The sequence below is a fragment of the Mya arenaria genome, chromosome 1 (assembly GCF_026914265.1).
Source record: "Mya arenaria isolate MELC-2E11 chromosome 1, ASM2691426v1".
NCBI lineage: Eukaryota > Metazoa > Mollusca > Bivalvia > Myida > Myidae > Mya > Mya arenaria.
This window is the reverse complement of record NC_069122.1, coordinates 51,677,484-51,702,709: the sequence shown is the minus strand read 5'-3', so window position 1 is coordinate 51,702,709 and position 25,226 is coordinate 51,677,484. Positions and strand designations below refer to the sequence as shown.

Here is a 25,226-nt window from a genome sequence, read left to right as displayed (position 1 = left end):
GTAATTATCATTTATTATTGTGTTATTATTAAATACTACTGCAAAAAGGTGATGAATCATCTTTTATATTGCAGGCTTCATCTTCAACATCTACAATAAATATATATTCAAGACCTACAAAGGCGTTATATTATACCCCCGGTTACATTATTATACATGCGACTTAGGCCTGCTATTTTTAGACATTGTATCTGGTTTAACATTGGTTATGGGATCCCACGTCCTTGACGGGTGGTTGTTTACTGGAAACCGCTTGGGTACTTTTTGTCACGTACCTTCGCTCCTCCATGCGATTTGCGAGTGCTGGATTTCACCCGCTGCTCTGGAACATGTGAACTAGGCTGTTTCTGCAAGATACTGGACTTATTGTGTTTATTTTGAGAGCCTTTATTGGATAAAATGTCTGTTTAAGTTGGCTTGTCACCCGGACTTAATTCAGGTAAGCCCTCGTCGGCTCGTGTTCTGATTTTTGTACATATATATACATTGTTGTCGTTTTCATGATCTATGACCATTTCATTCGAATATATCCTGTTCTGAAATGTTGTTTTTTTCATTGGAAGTTCAGAGCTTTAGGCATTGGTTACCCTGTAATGAGAACCGCTGACCATATCCATTCTGTCTGGGTCCAGCATTTCAACCCAGTCTGATAGTCATTCTAAAATGTCGTCCAGGCTTCTTTTTTTTAATGATAGTTAGGCTAACCATCATTAAAAAAAAAGCCTGGACGGCATTTAAGAATGACTACTCAGTCTGACTGCGACATTTCTTTTATCAGCATGTTTTTATAAATAATTTTGCCGGGTACTTGATCTGTTTATCATAACTTTCTGTCTGTTTCCCCTCGCCGCTCTAGCCCCTTCAGGTTTATACAAGTCCATCCTAGCGTTATTGATCTCCTTTGCCGGCTTTGAATACCTTTAGCATTACTATCTGTAGATTTATATTGTAATATTTTGAGGCCTTCATCTGAACGTTACATATTTGCTCTAATTTATGGACTGTATACAATATCTGTGTATGCTTTTGCAACTTGTTTTTCTTGTATCATCAATTGTTGTACTTTTTACATAGTTCCTGTGTAATAATTGTTGGTATATATATATACAGATATGTGTATCGTCTATTCTCGTACCTGCAAAACCCTCTATACTTTATTGGCACTTTTTCTTTCTATTTCGTGAAACTGTCTCAAAACCACATTGACCGCTATCGCCGCCATTTTTCATCGATTTCACGTGATCATTGAGCATGTATCTGTTATATACCCCACTTCACTGATCCACATTCCTCCATCATATCACCCATTCTTCTGCAGACATGCATCTAGCCATATCAACAAAAATATTTATCCAAACAGTTCATTTGAAATATTGATTACATAAATAATATCCTCCACAAAAATGACCGCTTGACCAACACGACGAAAGTCCGGCACTTTTTCTACACGTCTATATTGCATTTAAAAAAGAAAGGAATTAGCTTAAACAATATCAACAAATATACTAATCATATGTTATTTACACAAATTATGGAAAATTACAAAAATCAAATGTACATTTATGGCTCAATGCGCAAAATCTGACTATAGTATAGTACCCCCAACGATATTGTGTCTCATATGGGTACTCTGAAGTTTGTAAAGACTATGTTTAAACAAAATGATACAAAATAGTAATTAATATCGCGGTGGTGAAGGTGAATATTGATTGGTAAGGGTTACATTCTTTCAAAAACAGGTAGGGTAGGTAGGCATTTTTTATTGTTTTTATTAGGCTTTATAAAAGAACGTAATTTCCATCATTAGAGGATGATGTTAAAGAAATACTCTGAGTGTATAAAGCGTTAAATTTTTAAACTACAAATTAAGAATCACTTAAAGGTGCACTTTTACTCCTAAATAAGATATACTAAATGTAATACAATTGTTTTAATTAACCGAAAAGGATGAAAAATTTTCGAAAACAATGGTTCTCATGAAGAATACCGTGTTTAATTTGAGAGAAAAGTGCACATGGTATTTCTACCTGATGAGATTATAGTTGATAACTGATAATCTTTTAAGACCTTAAATCATTTTAAATATGTGCGTTTCCGCAATTAAAAACATGGTTACAATCTTGTTATCAATAATTAATATTTTTCATAATTGCATTATTTAGCATGTCATAAAAGTTTTATTATTCAAAATATATGATTGTTAAACATGTGTTTGTATGTATTGATTTAAAGTACACTTAAAAATGAATATATTTATTTTTAAATTTTATTTCCCAAATGAATATAAAAATGGTAGGGCCGTGCCTTTTCCGTAGGTAGGGTCGGGTAACCCGAACCAAATGTATTTGTTTTTGGCCTTAGATGTTTTTTATCCTTTGGCCAGTTAAAGAAGATCTATTCTGGCATAGTGCAGTGGATTAGACGCTTGGCAAGAATGATAGTTCAGCGAGTTGGTAAACATCGTTATTAGTTGTTGTTTTTTTGTTATGAAACTTAGTCAGAATACTTATATGCTTTTTGTCTTGAATAATTATCAATACGGGTCACCTCAGGGCAAAAACTTGGCCACTAGATAAAATCTTAAAAGAAAACATCCTCGTCATATATTCAATTGTTTCTGTCCAATTGTTATGAAACGGGGTCAGATTTCCTGTCTGCATGTCGTCTTGAGCAAATTACTCTGAATCACCTCAGGTCAAAACCAAGTCACTAGTTTCGATCTTAGAAAAGAGATCCACGTCATAAATTCAATAGTCCAATTGTTATGAAACTTGGTCAGAACACTTGTCTGCATTTTGTCTTGCACAATTATGAATATGGGTCACCTCAGATAAAAAGTAGGTCAGTAGGGCAGATCTTTGGAAAAGAAAATGCCCGTCATAAATTCAACGTTTTTCATCAAATGTTCATAAGCCTTTTTTCTGCATAATATCGACAAATAAAATATAATTTAAAAAAACTAGATCACAAGATTAAAAGTTTGAACTTTACTTTCTCTCTTAAATTCAACCTTTTTTCTTCAGACTTGGACAATAAATTATATATATGTATGAGATATCCTTCACAGATGTCATGGATACCTTCTGGACTAACCATCAAGCTGTTTAATTGCCTTTTAAGTGTTGAGCATCGTCATTTAAAGTTAACCATTTCATATACCGTACATGCATAAAGCACATACCACTTATCAATATAATTCAACATCTAAATTCACTTGCTTTTCTTAAAACAGTTAAGACTAATACCAAGGTAATATTTCATTTTTTCTTTCATAACTTCAACTTTCCTATCTGTATGACTTCTGGTCAGTATTTTTGAAATCAAGACATTCATTTAACTTACAGATCGGCTCCCAACAATACCATAATTGGTAGTAGAAAGCAATTTTTAATTTCACACTTATCATACATCTTATTAAAATATACTGCGGCGTTCGACATTGCCCCTTGTAATATAATTTCATTCGATATTTTGTACGCAATAGTTCGTATAAAACATCGAAGATGAGTTATCTATATGAACTTTAATAAAGAAATGTTTATGAAATTGCTTTAGATTTTTGTAAATGTAAGTGGGATTCGAAACGGTATATTAAATAATCACTTTAGACCGCAACATAGCTACTAGACCAATTTCTTAGTTGTTAAGTTTCTTGTATATAAAAAAACAAAAAAAATGACAAAGAGCAGATTAACAACTGATCACAACATTGATCGATATGTATTAGAGACATTAATACTTATTGAAAAACTGCTAAAACAAGCTCATTAGCAAAAGGTTTAAACATAAACCCGGTTTAATGGCACTGGGTAAACGCCAAAGACATAGAACACAAAAACATAAAATCACAAACAAGAAACATGGAAGAACAGCACAAAACTCCACAAACAGCACAGTGCATACATACTATATATATATATCTATACATATATAAACTAGGTATGTTTATCAAGGATTGTTAGGTACCGCCTGAAATGGCCAGTAACATGTTAATAAACCAGTTTATGTGCACAAACCTCACTCTTATCCCAGCAATCCTAAATAAAGAAACACCGTAAAAGGTAAATCTATCAAAGAATGCATTAACTTGAGGAAACTTAATAATAAAACAAATAAGTATAAACTTGTAGGTAAACCCCAAGAACTTCAATAATTAGAGATCGCAACTCTATCTGCAGACGGATTAATACAAATCAAGGCAACTAATGCAAAAACTTTTCAAAGACATATTGACTTTGAAACATACAATAATATCAGGTTGGCATGAAAACGAGCAGACCTGTAGGAATTGTTTTTCCCATGACGATCTGACTGTTTTTAACGATTTGTTGTTGAAAGAAAACAATGTCATTATTTCCGTGAGATGCTGTACAAAGTTCACGAGTCACACTTAGACATAGAAAAATGTACTGAGCGAGAAGAAAAGTGTAATGTTTTAGCCAAACGTGCATAAGGAGCAAAGTCCTTGATTGTCCAATATGTCTTAAACACAGACATTTCCAATGCCAAGGAAACAATGATTCCTAATCAGATTCCAAGTAGGCAATGGTGAGCAATGGATACTGATTTGACTGTTTTGAATTTAGGTTACACCGAAATATGAGAACTGACACAGGTATTCACAAATATTTCACGAAATGTCCAAAAGATAACAAACTTTAAGATCGTAATCATGCAGAAACAGAGAAAATAAATTCAACTCTGTCATGCCGCAAATCACCTGTACAATCGCTATTGAGTAGGGAGACAATGTCAATTATACATGTTACATACACACACCTTGCACCGAATATTCATATTCAGCAAGAAACATGAAAACAAAGAGTAAAAATCACAAAACAAGTTTTAATTCGATGTGTCAACAAGTACCCGTGGATAGAAAAACAATACGCTTTCAAGATGACATTTAGGAGAGAAGTAATATATTGTTGTCTGAACTTTTAACATTTAACTGTAGATATTCACATTAATTTTCAGGTAACTTCTGACAAAATTAATAGCAAGTCAAGTAGATTATCCGCTAAACTGTAAATAACAAAAAATAGGGTATTGACCAACTTACTCAAGATTGAATTTGTGCTTAAATAAAAAAAAATCAAATGAAGAGATATACTGGATTCTTATCTTTAATATACGCAAGAAAACAAACCTTGATACTACTTAAGGTTCCACATGGTAGTTATTCATACTGTTTCATATCTCTTTGGCTATATTCAAAATAATGACTATGATTCAGAAGTTTTGAACTAAAGCTTCCATGTTGAAACAGATATACATATATTGAGTAATACATGTAGTAATATATATTGTCATTTTATACTGGCTGTGTTATTTGGCCTCGTGGGGTCTTACAGATTTATTCGTTAATTTGCCTGTTAAAATCCTCATACATGTATATACATGAACATATGGATACCTCCAGCCCTGGTTTATGTTCCAATCGGCCTCGGTTAGGGTCAAGAGGATATTGAATTATTCAGTTACGCCCTACACTTTTTACGGCATAAACATTAAAAAATCCATATGCGGAACGCTATATAGTGATACATGTATTTGGCAGACTACCTTCATGATGGCGTCCTATATATAACTTTCCATGTCTTCTTTTATTTTAAACCGAACGGGGTCGGATTGATGGAAACTGTAGCATAAACAATTCAGAATGCAAGTGGTCTTGTGCCGTTTGGTATATGTGCCCGACACGTCATGACACAATGGATTATGATTCCAACATAAATCTTGTTCTTTTGCTAAATTTGCACTATTGGCCTTTCAAACTGTCTCGTTAGTGTTTTATATTAGCTTTTAGTTTTCTTCGGTTTAAAGTACATCACTATAAATTATATAAACAATATAATGTTTGAAATAACAAGTTTGTTGAAAGCTAAACTCAAATATTTAGTACATAGCATCAGGTAGGGGTCTACTTTAAGTTTGTTCAAACCATGCAACATTTCTTATCTGATACTATTTTTTTAAGTTGCTATACATTTTATTACAGGTCCTGGGAGTCCACTCACTACATGCATTGTATCCTAAAAAGCAACTAGGACCTCAACACTTACCTTAAGTTGACACTGTTAGAACCAAATGCACTGTAACTGGTACAAAACGAAATATTTTTACACAAACAGAATGTTTATTGTCATTGTAGAATATTGATGCTTTGGAATACTATTAATGTGTAGTGAGTACAGATTTTAAACGGTGTATACAGAGTAATTAAACCACAATGACAATTCCAGACTATGTTTATCGTTTGCTGGGTCCTAATGAAAAATCCACAAAAGCTCTTCATGCAAGATGTCCAAATGGAAACGTAACTGTTCGTGGACATGTAAGAAAAACCTGTAAGAAGACACAGTATATTTCGACATCAGCAGATCTTCTGGCGTGTAAAGTATTTTTGGGGAAAGCAAAAAAACGCAATAAGTCAGTCGGCTCTGAAAAATATATTATTGTTAAAATCGACATTGCGAAGTTGCGCCAGCTTAGACCCAATATAAAAATAATGGATCTTACAGATATGACTATATTAAACAAAGAACTTCCGGAGAGTGAAACTAGACCTAAAACAGGACCTAAGCATAATTCTAGAAAATGGGCTACAGAAACAAAAGAAATTTTGATAAGCGGTTGCGAAATACCGGTCGAATGTATGAGAGTTGTTTATTCCGAACCACGTATACTCTATTATCCACTGCTTCGAGATTTCGGTAAAAATGATCTGGTCCATTTTAAAGGTTATTGCTATTTGTCTCCTGAGACGTTAAAGCAGTCCAAAAATATCGACTTGTGTCAAATGGTCGCTGTTAGAATTGGTGAAGTCATTGAAGTTGAAAGATACGAAATAATTGACTACACTGAGCCGGATATCTATGATGATAACATCGATCAAGGGAAACCTATCGAACTACGCAAGCAAGTTTTTCTAGAAGGAGACATTAAAGGAACATACATCAAGGAGTACCAAGAATGGCATATTAAGACGGATGATGCCGATACTGGTGACGTGTCTACACAATTAGAAGCAATGACACTAAGGTAATTTAGCGAAACATAACACCGAATGAAAATATGTGTATACTATATATTAATAAGGGTCACGCTAAGAGTTTGTGGGTGCCATAGAGTAATCACCCTGTCTGTCCGTCTGTTTGTCATTCCGTCCATCCGACCGACCACATTGTTCATGTTGTTTGTTTGTTTTCATTAATAAATATTCTACATTACACAACACAAGTAATCACATACACACGTTATGTAAAACATATGGTGCGTACCATGTAATGCTTATTTAAGAAGTGAGAGTGGTGCCCATACAGAAAAAATAGACATTTTTATAACATTGTTAAACAAACTGACAAAAAATAAAACAAAAGACAAAGCAAAAAGGAGAGATCATTTTGAAGCATTTATACACTAAAAATGTAGAGAAAAAAGACTGTACAAGAGCGTGTTTCTTAAATGTATTTTTTCTTTTAATACATGCCATTTTTGCTCGTGGACTGTTAATTTGTCATTGAAACTTTTGACCATCTAAGTTTGCACTATATGATGATTTTAAACTCCCTACTCTTTAGATTGTAAATTTTGATGGATTCAATTTTAGGCCAGATATTTTTCCAGTTATCTTTTGTTTTTATCAAAGTTTCGCAAGATGTTTTGCATCCATCATTAATATAAATGTAGCATCGTCAGCAAAAAGAGATTGTTTTATTGCATTGTTATAAAGTTGTATCCCTTTAATTATTTTATTTTTCTGTATTGTATTAGATAGCAGTTCTATACAAATGATAAATAAAGAAGAAGATAGGGGGCAGACTTGTCTGACGCCTGGCCCAATTTATTCAGAGAGAAAACTATTATTTATTATAACACTATTGATATCATTATAGAACAGGTTGACTCAGTTTTTTAAGCTTTCACCAAAACTTAAATGTTCTAGACAGTTAAGTATAAATTGGTGGTTTAAAGCGGTTTTTTTAAATTCGGCAAAAATATCATCAGGCTTATTTGTAGTATTAAAATAGTTAATACTTTCATCTATAAGTCGTATGTTTTCGCCAATGAACAAAACCTGTTTGAAAATGGCTTACAATTCTATGTAAAATTATTTTCATTCTATTTGAAATGGAATTTGTTGCTATTTTATAGTCTACATAAAGTAAACTCATTGGTCTCCAGTTTTAGATCACTTCTTAATCGCTGCCTTGTTTTGGAATAAAAGAAACTAGACCTTTTTTTAAGAGGAGATAAGTTACCTCCTGTAAAACATTGATTAATAGCATTGACAACGAATAGTTTTTTATCGTTCAAAAATATCTTATAAAACTCGCCAGTGAAAACATCAGACCCTAGGCTTTTTGTTTTTTCATCTGTTTTAACGCCTCTTTGCATTCATATTCTGTTGTAAAAAACCGTCGCAACTAGCTTTATCTTCAACATTTAGTTTGGCAATTGGTGTTGAGAAAAACTCACTATTGTTATCTATGTCGGCCTATCTCGTATACATACGCTAAAGGGTTAAATCAATATCATCTTTTGTGTTTAATTTCTTGCAGAATGTCCGTTTAGCATTCAATATTTCTGAAGGTTTATTAATACTTTTATTGTCAACTTTTAAAGTGTGTAATGTTTTCAATTATGCATGCCTTTTTTCAAGGTTTGCAAAGTATTTAGAGTTTTTCCACTTGTCGAGCTTTTGCTCTCAAACTAATTCCATTTACTCTTTTAGTGAGTATCTCGTCCAGTTCATCTTTAAGTTTTGAAATCGCGTCTTTTATTTGGTTACTTTCACCCTCTGTATTATTTAGTTTTTGTTCTACATTAGATATATTGTTTATTATGTTTTTCTCGTTCTTGTTTGTTTTTCGCTTTAAATTTGATGAAAAACTCATTGTTGAGTTTCTTATGTTTCCTTTGAATATCTCCCTAAATATATGTTTTTTTATATACTAAGCAATGATCAGTTTTAAATTCGTTGATATTTTTGCTACTTATACATGTATTTTGCATGTAATTTGAAACATAAAAGTAGTCCGATTGGCTATGGGTAATGGGTTTAGTATTTGAATGCCAAGTATATTGTTTTTTATGTTGGTGTAGTTCACGCCTAACATCAAAAAGGTTATAGGAAGTGATTATGTTTAATAGAGTTTGTCTCGATCGTTTATGTAATTCAACATTACCTTTCTTCTTATCTAAATTACTATTTGAAAACGTGTTAAAATATACTCCAACAATTACGTTTCGATCATTATGTTCATTTATGAAATTTTGTTTTTGTTTCAAAAAAGAGAGGTTCGCCCTTGGTTTGGTCCGTATAGGTTTATGAAAAGTATCTCTTTGTTTTCTATGGTTAATTCCAAACCTGATATTCTACCTATTTTAATTGCATGTACATTTACTTGTCCGGGTCATATCTCATAAACTATTAGTGGTATCAACTTGAAATTTCATATGTAAATAGATCTCATTGAGGGAAAGTGCAGAGCTCAAGAACTGTTACTCTTGTTTCCATATTTGCAGAGTTATTTCCCTTTGTTAATTTTCATGCTTAAAGTTAAATGAATTAACAATGCCCTCTTCTGACAAGTTATATAACCCTAGCGTAAATAATGTCAGAATTATGTACCTTTGTAAAACCTTAAATTCAGCAATTCAATACACTTTCACCAGAAGATTTGTAGAACTTGGATGTTACTTTAACAAATGACAATGTGAATGTTTGTGCTGTATAAGAACCATTACAAAAATATCTCACTTTATTTAAAAACAAATAATGTTAAAACATGTTTATTGTGAAATAAGTGAATAAAACCTTAAGTATTGATTAATAATACTTTAAGATTGATTCGTGCACTATTCAACATTTTCCTCCCACATTACCTCAGTTAACATAGTTTCCGCAAATAAATTTACTGTTCAATATAATTTGAACATATTTTAATGGAAGTGGATGAAACTTGAAGCATCAATGGATAAAAATGTGATGTTTAGTACTTGAATCATAATTCTGTGACCTATTGTTACGAAATAGCACCCTTAATATGATAAAATAAGCATAATTAAATAGACGTGAATGCAAATGAAAACTTAGCTAATAGAAATGTTCACTTGTGCACATTAAAAATATTTGTTGTGTTGTTCTCAAATTGTCTTCCTTGACAAACAAGTATATATAATGAAAATTTCTCCAGAAAGTTGGTTTTTCCGCTTCCCTTTCAAAATATTTTTCCTATCTCAGTACTCGCCAAACCACTAATTGCACGAGTAGCTAATGGAAACAACATTTTTGGAGCAAACTTTGCTGCCATTGGAAGTACTGTTTTTGCAAATAGTCCTGCTAAATTTAAGCTCCTAGAAATCCATCATTCTTTGCTTGTGCACTTATTTGTCTCCTTGATTCTTGCAAATCAACTCCAGTTTGATTTCTCTTGGATGTTTTTATGTTATTTTTGTGTGTGCCTATTATCATCAGTAGAACGTTTTCAGTCAACTGTTCATGTTTTAATGTAAGGGTTATTGGACTGTTTTGGTTATATGCTTTTGCCAAGTTTTGTTTGTGTCCATCCGTTAAATGTATTCTGATTGAAGATTTATTCTTTATCGTAATACAATTTGATTTGGGTCAGGATTTATGGAAGACTCTCATATTGTAGGTTAAAGTAAATACATTCAAACACACTTTGAAAATGTATTCTATTTAGTAAGGTTCCCGTATATTTTTGATTTTGCTTATGGTCATAATATACTACATCTCTAAATATCCTCGGCATATCATTACTTGAATACTTACCTTCAGGATTAAGGATACCATTTCCAATCTCAAGACGGCTAACTGTAAAGAACAAACTTAATTATTAAAATTTACTTTAAATGTATAAAGTAGCGTGCGAGTTTCGTATATGATTTGAACTTTAATCTGTTCTTCTGTTGTGAAAATGAAAATTTGTTAAGTGGTGTGATTGCATTAACTTCAGCGTTTTCTTCAATAAGACCTTTACTTATTCCAAATCCTGTGTGATTACCAGCATTGCTTTATATTTCAGAGTATTGAGAAAAATTTGGCTACAATTGAAGATATACATTTTATAATATAGACAATTGATCCAAACTCGGCCCTCAGTCGACGGTCTCAATGGCCAATTTACATTTCAAGAAATTGAGACAACTTTGTTCTCAATGGTCAATTTTCATTTCAAGCAATTGATACAACTTTGTTCTCAATGGCCAATTTACAATTCAAGCAATTGAGACAACTTTGTTCTCAATGGCCAATTTTCATTTCAAGCAATTGAGACAACTTTGTTCTCAAAAGTCAATTTACATTTCAGGCAAATGAAACAACTTTGATCTCAATGGTCAATTTACATTTCAAGCAATTGAGACAACTTTTTTCTCAATGGTCAATTTACATTCCAGGCAAATGAGACAACTTTGTTCTCAATGGAAAATTTACATTTCAGGTAAATGCGACACTTTGTTGTCATTGGTCAATTTTCATTTGAAGCAATTGAGACAACTTTGTTCTCAATGGCCAATTTTCATTTGAAGCAATTGAGACAACTTGGTTCTCAATGGTCAATTTTCATTTCAAGCAATTGATACAACTTTGTTCTCAATGGTCAATCTACATTTCAAGCAATTGAGACAACTTTTTTCTCAACGGTCAATTTACATTCCAGGCAAATGAGACAACTTTGTTCTCAATGGAAAATTTACATTTCAGGTAAATGCGACACTTTGTTGTCATTGGTCAATTTTCATTTGAAGCAATTGAGACAACTTTGTTCTCAATGGTCAATTTCCATTACAGGCAATTGAGACAGCTTTGTTCTTAATAGTCAATTTACATTTCAGGCAATTGTGACAGCTTTGTTCTCAATGGTCAATTTACATTTCAAGCAATTGAGACAATATCTGCTCTCAATGGTTAATTTACATTTCAGGCAATTGAAACAACGTCCAATTTATGTTTACAAATCCTAAATTTCGCAAACTCAAGTACCCTTTAAATACGGTGTAATCGAATACTGGCGTAAAATCTAGTTAGAAGGCTTCATTAAGGTATGATTTTGGTGTTTTTTGTTTGCGAATTATTTTTGGAAGTTTGTCTTATTGACCCGCCAACTTCGGGCTCCAGCGGGGTTTTTGCAGAAAAACAAGAGGTTTTTCACTATCCCGCGGGATTTTTCTCCCGTTTTTCAAAAGCTGGGGAAAAATCCCGCAGGGTTTCAATAATTCAATATTCAAGATATTTTAGCTCAAATCAACATCTTATATCAAAAGGAGCACTATGCTTCGACACCGGAAGTGAAATAAAGCGAAAAAAAAAACGCTCTTCAGTACGGGGTATTTCTCCTGCGCGATAAATTCCCAGATTTTAGCAAAAAAAGAGAAACCAATTCAAGCCTTATGTTCTTGTGATTTTATACATTACTTCTATGTTCTAGAGTCAATTCTTTTATTTGAGAATTCCATAAATTTAATGCATATTTTACGGGAGAAAAACCCAGCAAAAATCAGGAATGCTATTTAACGAAAAAAGAAAACGACAAAAGCCATTTAAATTTAAATTTCCAGCGGTTGGATGTTGTTGAGGAAGTGAAGTTGTTTTTCATATTTATATCAATAATATTAGGTTAACATGTGAATTTAATATTATTATTTTTTTAATTTCAGATTTTAATAATTAGTTGTATGTAACCGTCGGCATCGTCGATATACAGACGTTATAGCCTTGTCACCATCAGTGATCTTCCAGTTTATTTATAGTCTAGATGATAACTTTTATTCAAGGCTTTAGCATTTCATTTAAGAACTACCAAGTGATATATAATTTCGTTTAAATAATGGATAACTAACCCCCAACCCCTATCCCCTTCACTGCCACTTAACATTTTAAAACTGCACTCTCACAGCCGTTTTAACAGATTTTTTTATTTTCTGTCTTCGAATGAGCCAATATTGGTATCTTAGAACCAGTGATTAAAGACTGCTGTCAAAATATATGATAGCAGAGTATTGTCTAGGAAAAATACCATTAATGACTATAATTGTTTTTTGGCTCAACAAAGTTCATCCCCCATAAGCACACACACAAGTGACACAACCCATTTAATACTAATGTAATACTTTTGTAATCTATACCCTGTGTACACAATGTGTTATACCGACTGTTAAAGGGTTGGTAAAACTGTATGGATACGTGCACCCAATATGGGGATTAAACCCATGATAGACAATGCACTAGCATTGTACCCTACTCAGCCCCGGTGGCTGATTCCCACCCAGACACACATTAAAGGGACTTAGACACCAGATGATCCAAAAACAAGATATTCAATATTACCTCAAAACAAGCCTAGCCGAATCAATACCAATTATAATGAGACTGATAATACATCATTTAATGTGTTTAAAAGATTTCATCACTGTCTCTCTCAGACAAATTATCTTTAAAAATAGCACATAATGATTTCCCAGTTTATTAATATTAGCATATCTACTTTTAGCATGTAAAAGTCACATGATTAGTATAGATAAATATATGAACGCTATTTCTAAGTTTACCTCGATTTACATGGTAGACAAAGCGAGTTAATTTCGACTTGGAATATAATGATTAAATAAGTAAGTAAGATTCAGCGCACTGTACACTGTTGAAACATAACAGTTTGATGTTAAATTTTGACAATTTTCACTTTTTCTTGCAATGTAGAATCTTGAGTCTAGTCCCTTTATTATCAGATTTTGTGAAATAATTGCTTTCAAACAATTGGTGTACTGAATACAGTAGGTTAATGAATTCCATCCACTAGCTGAATAAAGGATGAACACACATTTTAGAAGTTTTTGGAGAGCATTATGTCAGCAAATTTAAATACAAAACAGGGTTGGAAAATAAAGAAGATTTTTTTACATGTTTTTTCAATGATACATAGCGATCATCTATTTATCATAAAAATCAGAATTCAAAAACAACATTTAACCATTTGTTAAAGCTGCACTCTCTCGGATTGAACGTTTGGCAGCTTATTTTATTTTTTGTCTTGGAATGAGCCATAGTTTTCGAAATTCCATAGAAACCAGTTAAATAAGACTGCTGACAAAAAATTAAATCACAGATCTTTATATTTTAGTTCAAAAATTGATGTCTTATGCATTTTTCTTAAACCGTTAGTAACGGTTTAGGCAATAAAACATTATTTTTCGAACAGAAATATGAAAGTCTGCAATCTGATATTTTGTCAGCAATCTTTTATCACTGGTTTGCAGATATTTACGCAAAAATGTGCTCTTCTTTCCAAGACAAAAAATATAAAAGTTGTAAAAATTGTATATCTGTGAGAGTGCAGCTTTAACTGTCCATTTAAAATTTGCCAGTACGAATTTACTTTGATATAAGTATAATACTGTTATATATTTATAAATCAATTATAAAAACAATATTCTAAGAAATTGATAATAACTTTAAAAATGAAAAAAACGAATGAAGAAACAAAGTTTAAAATATGCAATTTATGTAGGTTTATTCGAATTATATTTAAATCATGCAACAGAACTTAACAATACTTCACATCATATTCAAACATATAAAATTAAAATTAAAAAACAAAAAAGGATAAAAGATATAACACAGCACTTAATTAACTGAAAGAAATAGAAAAAAAACCCAACTTACCCTACAAATAAATCCTTAGCTTCATCAGTCGCCGATGGCCAAATTTACAACCAAATTATTCGTTCATTCACTAAAATATTCCCATTCATACATCCGCACTAAACTCGCGCAGAAAACGAGGAACAAATACATCTACACTGGTGGTACGCTTTGTTTACTCATCTGTCGTTTAATATTTATAACTGTAACCTTATCCGCTATGTATAACTCATTCTTAACCCAAATTTCTAGTATTGTATACATCTTATCCATAATGAACAAGAACACTCCCAACCTCCCCCGGCAATGTCTTACCAATACAAGTATCTATCTATTACACTAAATATTAATTGATACTTAACCTTGAAACGTATTTGTCTCCATATTGAATTTCAGTGTCGATATGATATGTATAAATTGACTATATCTGTAGTATGATTGATATTACCAAATATATGATTACCTTCACTTGTGTAACATGCAAATCTGATACTACTATCACTCTGTATAACATTGTACTTGCCAATGATATGTTTTCACGAAAAATTATATAGCCAGACAGAGCCCCTGGTGTTTTATACCGCGGTCTGAACAACGTAGTTGACACGGTGTGATTATGCCCCATTTTGTAGACGGGATAAAACAACAGTAGCCCTGCTAAGCTTTTATACATGTACATGTATATATGATTATTGTATTTCGTACTATTAATCAGTTATTTCGAATTTCTGTACCCGATTACCAATATTTTAACATGCGTTTTTTATATATCCTATTCATGTTGTTGCATACATTGTAACCTGAATTAGTAAATAAAAAAATTTGCAAATCAGACTGCTGACAATAGATCAGATCGCAGATTTTCAGATTTCCGTTCGAAAATTAATGTGTAATGGCATACAACATCACTTCTTGAACTTAAATATGAAAGTATGTAGTCTGATATTTTGTCAGCTGTCTTATGGCACTATTTTTCATGCATTTTCGCATAAAATGTATCTTTTCAAGCCAAAAAATAAAGAAGTTAACTCGTTCAATCTGTGCGATTGCAGCTTTAAGTCAATCTTAATCTTAGGGTCATACATAATTGACTAAATTCACTCTATTCAGGTCAGTAACCATTAGCTGTACATATTATTCTCAGATTCAATTGGTCCGACTAATATTAATAGCTTAGTTTCAGTCTAGCAAATTAATTCCAACACAAGTTGTTTAATTCTTCTGAGAGTGACAAACAATTAAAAATCCACATGCATGAAAAATATTTTTGATATATGAAAAAATACACAAAAAATAGATTCAAGAATAAAAGAAATATGCATCCTTAAATATATAAATTGCATATAAACAATTAATTATCTTTTATGAAGTTAACCTGAGTTACAATGTTTTATCTATCATTGCCCTTCTCAAAAAAGTGCGGAAAACGCGCGTTAAACGCAGCGGTATTGGCACTGCGTTTTAAGCGTATTTTTCTTACCGAGTGCGTAAAAAGTGAATAAAATTGAACAGAAAAGCGCACTTAAGCGTATTTTTTCTGCACTTTTTACAAAAAACGCACTAAAAACGCACTTGAGTGTATTTCAAGTGCGTTTTTAACAAAACCAATACACTTAAAACGAACTTACACAAAAAAAACGCACTAAGTGTGTTTAAACCGCGTTATTTGGGGTAAAAAACGCACTCAAAACGCACTTCTGTGTAAAAACGCACTTAAAAGAAAAAAACGCACTTCACAAAGAAGAGCGTTTAACTGCGTTTTTAACCCCATAATGCGCACTTAAAATGCAGTTGAGGTGCATCTTTTCTGAATGTGCGTTTTTTACCTCCAAAAAGCGCAGTTAAAACGCACTTAAGTGCGTTTTTTGAGAAAGAATACGCACTTCTTGAAAGTGCGTTTTTAGTGCGCTTTTTGGAGGTAAAAACGCACTTCTAGAAAAGACGCACTCAACTGCGTTTTCAGTGCGCATTTTTGGGTTAAAAACGCAGTTAAACGCACTTCAGTAAAGAAGTGCGTTTTGATCCCTTAAAAAACGCGCTTAAAACGCACTTCTGTTTTTACTGATTAAAAGTGAATCTTTTGCACCCAAATTTTATGAAAAAATGCGTTAAAAGTGCATTTTTTTCTGCATTAAAAGAGCATTTTTCTGTGTTAAAAAAGAGCACAAATTCACTCAGGTGCATTTTACCTGCATTTAAAGTGTCCATTTTTGCAAAAATATTTGTATATATATATATATATATATATATATATATATATATATATATATATATATATATATATATATATATATATATATATATATATATATATATATATATATATATATATTGAACCATTAAAAATAGAACACATTTGAATAAATAAATACTGATTTTGTTTCATTTAAATTTCCTAAACATGAGTTTGTGTTACATATATAAAAAAAATTTATCTCATAATTAATTTAACATGAAACCTTGTAACTGGACATAATGTTTTTACAGTCAGACAAACAAGTACATATTTGTCAAATTTAGCACTAATAAAATAACCTTTAAAATACTCAGTGGCAAAAATAATTGATAGAAAATCATGAAACTGTAAGCTACAAATTGGAAAATGACAGTCTCAAGGATCTTTTGTTATATTTTTGTCAAATCTAGAGATTCCTGACAGCTCGGGAATAAAACAGGGTATCATTCACCTTTTCGACATTACTTCACTTATCGGCCGTAAAGTAGGTCAGGGGATATGCGCACGCATCGGTGTAAATTTCCGCTACAAAATCAACAGAAAACTGTCAAAACCAGCTCTTCTTTTCTACGAAATATAATCATGGGAAAGAAACAAAAAGGATCAGATGAACCAATAAACGACTCAGTGAGTATTTTAACACAAGTCTCTTGTTTATTGTTTGTGTTTTTTTCTCCATTTTAACGTCAAATTGAAAGGTCAAACACGGAGCCCCCTGAACATTGAATGTTAAGTCATTCAGTCGATTGTTGGGTGTATTTAAAAAAGGGTTTAGTTTTATATTAACTGAAGTTTATCATTGTAAGTTATGTTTAATAAAAAAATGATATAGTTACATTATCCGATTATAGTTATATGTGATGATATTTTACTAAATGTACTTGTTAAATATGTCCATTTGTAAAACCTAAGCTCAGAAAATGGTTTCTGGCATTTCTGATGATGACTGATCTTAAAGAATTGCAGAACCCAGCTAGGCATCTCATCCATTTTATTACTCAAAGTAAATTCATCACCATGGGTCTATGCATGGCCAGAGCTTACCAAAGAAAATTATAAATGTGCAACATAAGAAGTGTGTGTGGGGGGGGGGAAGAAGGGGTGATGACCTCACTGACCTTTCATATTTAGTCGAGGTAGGCATAGATGGATTAAAAGATTTTAATCCCCATCCTTTTTCAGCAGATGACCTCACTGACCTTTCATATTTAGTTGAGGTAGGCGATAGATGGATTGAAAGATTTTTATCCCCATCCTTTTTCAGCAGCCCTTTTAATTTTATTCACTGAACTAAATATGTTGAACAAGGGTCTGCAGTTTAGACGGGAACAGCATTTGATTAAACCTATGTTGTCAGTGTTAAAAGCATAATAAATATAACACATTGTTGTGGTTTATTATTTCAGGTCAGCCTTCCACAGACCTTCAGTGACATCACCAACTTGACCAATGTGGAACTGAACGGTATACTGCGCCAGCTGCACCTCCCAACAAAAGGCAAACGGGTACATAGATACACTGTTCTGGCAAGACATCTCAACCTTACGACAGATGATGCAGATGTCTGCGACCCATACCTCCAAACACTGAGTGACATCCGTAGTTTAAGAGATAGATGGACGAAAGACTTAAGACAAGTTCCAAACATCACACTGGAACAAATTAAATGTTACTTGAATGCAGCCCATGACATTGCTGAAGAAGGACGTGATGGGTGCTTTGAGGCATATACAGATGCCAGTCTACGAGCCTACAAAGCCCTGCGTGCCTATGATCTGTGGGAGTCCGGCCATATAAGTGGATATCAATTTAATCCCCTTAGTGACATTGACGATCACTGTGCCCTGACATGTCTAGCGAATCCTTCTGGGGACACAAGTGGCACACAGTACATGGTAACTGTTGTCCTCAGTGACATTGGCAAACCCATTGGGGGCTCTTGTACCTGCCTTGGTGGACTTGGGGAAGCCTGTACCCAGATTGGTGGTCTTTTGTTTGGAATTGAGGACTTTGTGGCTAGAGGTTATAGGGAGTTGCCAGACTGTGAAAGTACAACAGATCGTCTGTGCAGATGGGTAGTGCCAAAGGGGCCCAAAGTTGACCCCAAACCCATTCGAGATATAAAAGTACAGAAAACATTCCAGGAAAGGCGAAAAAGGATAAAGCCTTTGAACAGTGCAATTAAGTATGAACCTTTGCCAAACCAGTTGCGAGGAGTTAATATGACAACTTGACAAAACTGCACCATACATTGAGTTTGAAGTGCCCAAATTTGCCGTGGGTGAAGGCTGTGACACCAGCTGTGGTCCAAAAATTTAAAGAAGCGGAAGTAGAAAACATCTCAACTGGAGTTCTACCAGCTTGTCTGTCTCAAACAATGCATATAATGGCACCAGAGATAGCTCCAACAAGAGAAGTCACACTCACAACAAACAAAGAACCATTGACACTGAAAGAAAAACTTAAATGCAATAATGGACACACAACTGTGAAGTACTCAAACAGTGAAAAACATTTAATTGAAAAACTGACAAGAAAGCAAAAGGACTCTGTTCATTGGTTCAAGTATAGGCAAGGAATTGTAACATCATCAAATTTCCATCGTGTAGCAAGCAATGCAAGGGTAGTTGCAAAGAAAGGCCCTAATCAAGCAACACATTCACTTGTGTCGGCTTTAGTGAGTGGTTCAACCTTCAAGTGAACTACAGCAACACGTTATGGCCAAAAACAAGAGCCAAATGCAGTGCCAAATTACCTGCGGGTTATGGAGGCAAATCACAAAGACTGTAAAATAAAGAACTGTGGACTTGTTGTATCTACCGTGCATGACTGCCTTGGTGCGTCTCCAGACAGAATTTTCTCCTGTTCCTGCCATGGAAAACGACTGGTGGAAGTAAAGTGCCCATACACATTAGTGGATTCTACCAGAACAATAAAGTCTATGGACTTCCTCAAAGAAGATGAAAATGGCTGCCTTACGCTGAAAGAGACTGGAAATTCATACTTCGACCAAATTCAGGGTCAGATGGGTGTAACGGGTATTCATCAGTGTGACCTGGTTGTGTATGATGGTAAAACTGTGGAGGTAGTCCCGGTAACATTCAACCCCCAGTACTGGGAAAAACTGGCTGGGGCAGTTAGTCAATTTTACCATGAGTATGTGTACAGTGCCTTGAAAGAAAATGACATTTCTGCCAATGTGTCAAGGAAGAAAGTGCAAAGTGAAATAAGTGCAAAAACAGACCGCTACCCCTGTGGAAAATGCGGCGTACTTTTAGAAGAGATTGTAGCGAATGATGCACAAGCAAGCATAAACTGTGAATGCACAGTGTGCAACTGTAGACTCGGGTTCCACTGGAAATGTGTAAATTTTACACCGGACCCAGAGCTTGACTCTGAGCCACCATGGTACTGTCCGAATTGTGTGAGAAATTGTGATATCATTATGTAATGACTTATGAACATTGAAACATCAAATAGTGAACAAGTGTTACTCATGTAGTATCAAGTGCAACATTTTGTATACTGAAGATATTTATAGGTATATATATTATAGGTAAAGTCAATATATATATATCTTTTAAACCAGTTATATTGTTTCATTATCATTCTGCTGCTTCTTATTAAAGTTGTAGAAACACAGTGTTGCAACCTTTTTCAGTATTATATAAAGACCCAGCCCTGGCGGCAACAGTTCATTTATCTTTAAAGCTGCACTCTCGCAGATTGAACGTTTGATTAAGTAGTAAGTAACGGTTTAAGCCATAAAACTTTCGAATGGAAATATAAAAATCTGTGATCATTTGTCAGCAATCTTGTATCATTGGTTTGCAGCTATTTACTATTTATTTGAGTATTTGCTGTTTCCAAACAAAAAATAAAAAAGTTGTAAAAAAGGTATATCTGTGAGAGTGCAGCTTTAAGGTAATTTTAGTCATATTGAACTAGTACCGGTATACCTAATCATTTTAAAATTGAACAGAAAACATCTTCACATGAGTGGCACCCACCAATCACAAATGCATATAGACAGTGCAATCTCATATTTCATAACATAAAACTTTCAAAATCACTCAGCAATATCATTGCTATTACTTGGACATTTTTAAAATTATGATGGGTGGAATACCTTAAAGCTGCACACTCAAAAATATGCCATTATGAAAGTGCTGTATCCACTGTGCTACGAAAACATGGAAACAAGTGAGATTTTCATATTTAAGTTTTAAAAATGATGTTTTATGCATTTTCTGTAACCGTTTGTAACACTTTTAGCCAAAAAAAAACAATAAGTTACGAATGGTTGTGGAAACCGCTTTACAATAATAATTCGGATTTTTCAAATTGCACTGCTAAGATATTCCAAAAATGGAATTTGATAGTATACTTAAATGATTACATTAGCACCTGAGATCTATCATTGGACAACTTGCTGGGAGGGATGACACTTCACTTGATAAGACAACAATACTGGTGATTTTGAAGCTGAACTTCCACAAATTACCCATTTTGATAGTTTTTTTTATTTCTTGTCTGAGAATGAGCAAATCTTTTGCAATTATGTCTTGAAACCAGTGATATACTATGACATACTATAAATCATACAATAAACTTCAGTTTTGATTTAAATTCTACACTGAAAAAATAGGAATGTCCTCTTTATAGTTGGTAGAAACAACCTAATTTATTTCATGATTTGTGTTAACTTTCCTTCTTAATCAAGTTTAAACTAAGGGTTAGGGAATATAAGTATCTTTCATGTGTATGAGAAGCTGATCGAATTATTAGGGACATTCACACTTGTCACATGTTAAGACACTGACACCATTGTAGTTTCATTGAAGAATAATCAAATACATTTTCACTAAAGGATATTCAGAAAACTTCGTTAAAGACTATTCAGTGATCACAATTTTACTATTTGTCTTCACGTTGCAGAGTGTTGAGGCCTGATGGACGATATGTGGAGGCCTTGTGGTGGCCTGGTTTCCATAGGCGGATTCCTGATGGCGGAGGCTTAGTTGAGGTCTGGTGGTTGATGTGGGAGGCCTGGTTGAGGCGGGTGAAGGCCTGGTGTCAAAGGGTTGAGGAGTCGGGGTTGATGCCTAGTCAAGACCTGATGGTGGAGGGTGAAGAACTGATGAAGTTTAGATTGCAATATAAAATTGTGGGTGGAGGTCAGGTGATGGATGTCAATGTTATACCAAGTGATCGAAGACGGATGCCTCGTGTAGGAGGAGGGTGGCATTGTGGCTATTTAGAGGCTTTGTGGGGTAGGGTAGAAGCCTGTTGGAGTAGGTTTGTGATACCGTTTTATTTTGGTTTTAGTGTGAATGCCTCGTTGTGTAGATATGTGGCCACGATGTGGAGAATAGAGTGCAGGCGGTGGAGGATGTAGGCCTAGTGGCGGAGGTGGAGACATGTTGAAGGTGGCCGGACCATCAACTGTGACAAAACTATGTTCCTGCACCTCTGCTTCTGTAGTGGTAGTTGATATTGAACATATATACGACATAATCTGTATTTTTGTTATGGTTTTAGGTGAACTACAATTCGTTCTTTCAGTCTAAAGTAATATAAAAGTAATCATTTGGTGATTTGATTTCAATAATTAGTTTATTTATAATATTTAATAAAACCATTTGTTAATAATTTGGAACTAGCTATTTGAATGATTGTAATAAAAAGTTAACGAACATCGAATCTATCTGCATGTTTGCCCAAGGATACATTACCATTTAACTAGTAGATAGCAAAGCAACTATAAAATAGCTTAGAAGAAGCCTTACACTTCTCATTTTCTCAGTTAACCAAAAGGAAGAAAAACGTCTATAAAATTTAATATCATTCAATGATGAAAAGAGCTAATGAGAGTATGATTTTGCGTATGCATCTATGTGTGAGTTTAAACTAAGTATATTTGAAGACGCTTCATACAGAAAACAATTAAACTGCTTATGATTATGGCCTCATGTGTAGTGCTTTTGTAATTACATGTATGATAGAGTCACACATTTTTACATCTTTAAGATATCAGAATGGTGACATAAAAACAATCAGATATCAATAATGCAAACTTACTAATTAGAATGTGGTAGTATCGTCTGTGTCAGGGACGGTAGTGAATACCCTGATAAATAGTGTGCTGTAACTGGTGCATTGTATTTATATATTTTCTAAATAATTTTGAGGGGAGGGAGTTGGCAGCGAGTGCATGACCTTCTTACTCTACCACGGTCAGTGCTGTTTTATATGTTTTGTCTCTTATTACCCAAATAATATGTTTTACCGTCACAAAAAGAAGAGTTCTTACCCAAGTTTCGAGGTATCAGCCAAAATATCTAAGGATGTTTTATTGTAAATGTAGACTGTTTTCATTGTTTTCAGACGTTGTGTATTTTTTCGTTGACTTTATATACCTTGGTCCTTGTACCTTTAGTATTAATGCGAAAAGCTGCAGAAACAAGCTCAGTAGCAAAAAGTTTAAACATAAACCCGGTTTAATGGCACTGGGTAAACGCCGAAGACCTAGAACATAAACTCACAAACAAGAAACATGGAAGAACAGCACAAAACTCCACAAACAGCATAGTGCATACATACTTTATATAAAAAAAACTAGGTATGTTTATCAAGGATTGTTAGGTACCGCCTTGGAACGGTCAGTAAAATTTAATGGGGGTTTAAACCAGTTTATGTGCACAATTCTCACTCTTGTCCTTCCTTATCTTTAAACAATGTTATCTTTATATAAATGTTGGTTATGCGTTTATTAACTAGTTTTTAAACCCCAAGTAAACTCGTTTTCCAGCCAACTCGTGTTCCACTCGATGTTCCAAGGCGGTACTCTCATCATTAACTGATAAAATATGTTGATGCGTGTATGGTCTGTTTGTGGTGTGTACGTTTTGTTTCTCTCGTTCAGAGTTTTTAGTCCCTAGCCTTATGCATCTAAACAGGGCTAATGCTTGATATTTTAACTTATGGGCTAGAACCTGTATATTGTATCGTATTATTGACTGTTATCCTTGTATCATGTGTAGTATTGTGTACTATATAATGTGTGTATAGCCAAATGTTTTTATGTGTATGATTTTATGAGAGGTTTTATGTTAGTCATATGCTATATGTGAAATAATATTACCATTTTGTTAACTCTTAGAAAACTCGCTTTCTTATATTTAAAGTTGTTGTTATATATAGTCTTATCGTAGTAGTAAGATAATTATTAAGTGATGGTTTAATTAAGAGCTATAAACTAATTATTCAATGATGGTTTCATTTATAGTTATTTACAATCTGTTCGTGTGTTAACTCTTGCCTGAAGCAACATATGTGCGCTTTAAACGTATCCATGCTGGTTAAAAACAATTTACAATTGTTTAAGAGATATATATATATATATATATATATATATATATATATATATATATACATATTACACATGTTCTTTCTTTAAGTATGGCATACATAGTTTGTTTAGTTAAGAAAATAATATTAAAATAATTTAAAAGATTATGTTATTTCTCTAAGGCTCTCTATAACTTCGTTTCCGTATATGGCCACATATGGGAATGATCGATATTTGTTAAATTATTTATTTATCATAATTTGTTTTATTGAACAATGGTTACATTATAAGTTAATGATAATATATAATGTGTGGAAACTCTTACATGAAACAGAATAACTACGTTTTCATATGTAAATACACGCTTGTTTAAATCAGTTTATAACTGAAAAATGTTAAATTTGTATGACATTAAATATTTTGAATCAAGTGAGAATAATTTTGAAATAGATTTAAAGTTTTTATTAGTTTCCTATGTCTCCATTTAATTTCGTTTTGGAATAGGTTGCAAAAATAGGGACATGTACCGATGCTTATTTTTAAATAGTCAGAACTGAATGTATATATCACTTTTATTAAGTTATTTAACAAAATGTTTATGAAGTATAGTAATTACAAATGTTGACCCTGTTTTAGTATTATGTTTTATTGATTTGATGTCATTATATTTATTTACTGACAGTTAATGTTGGTAATATTGTTTGTGTGTGTGTGTTTACCTGTCAATACTGAATACAATATTTGTCAAAGTGGACCATGGACTTCTGAATGTTCTGAATGTTATGCAAATACAACTTTGAGAAACTATAATACTCATATATGGATATTAATTGGTTACTGGTATGGAAACGTGAACGTGTGGACTTCTTTTTGTATACTACATAATCAATGTATGTCTCCATTGTACACGTTTAACACGTTTAAAATTGCATGATCGCTAGCAAGAGGAAAGTTAATTACGTGATATTAGC

General features: G+C 33.2%; 2 protein-coding genes across 2 annotated transcripts; both read left to right on the top strand.

Annotated features, from left to right (window-relative positions):
* The first annotated feature begins 271 nt into the window (after nucleotides 1-271).
* Nucleotides 272-25,009, top strand: LOC128234820 (uncharacterized). The gene is made up of 3 exons (XM_052949391.1): nucleotides 272-439; nucleotides 6,002-7,044; nucleotides 21,843-25,009. The coding sequence occupies exons 2-3, from the start codon at nucleotides 6,233-6,235 to the stop codon at nucleotides 22,300-22,302; spliced, it is 1,272 nt and encodes a 423-aa protein (XP_052805351.1). The 5' UTR covers nucleotides 272-439; nucleotides 6,002-6,232; the 3' UTR covers nucleotides 22,303-25,009.
* On the top strand, nucleotides 17,489-20,547 carry LOC128235510 (uncharacterized). Its single transcript, XM_052950352.1, has 2 exons — nucleotides 17,489-17,531; nucleotides 18,311-20,547. The coding sequence occupies exon 2, from the start codon at nucleotides 19,669-19,671 to the stop codon at nucleotides 20,353-20,355; it is 687 nt and encodes a 228-aa protein (XP_052806312.1). The 5' UTR covers nucleotides 17,489-17,531; nucleotides 18,311-19,668; the 3' UTR covers nucleotides 20,356-20,547.
* Nucleotides 25,010-25,226: the final 217 nt, after the last annotated feature.

Coding starts and splice junctions, on each gene's coding strand:
- LOC128234820 (XM_052949391.1), top strand. CDS start 6,233: ATGACAATTCCAGACTATGTTTATCGTTTGCTGGGTCCTAATGAAAAA. Junction 7,045..21,842: donor TTAGAAGCAATGACACTAAG/GTAATTTAGCGA, acceptor TTCACGTTGCAG/AGTGTTGAGGCCTGATGGAC.
- LOC128235510 (XM_052950352.1), top strand. CDS start 19,669: ATGGAGGCAAATCACAAAGACTGTAAAATAAAGAACTGTGGACTTGTT.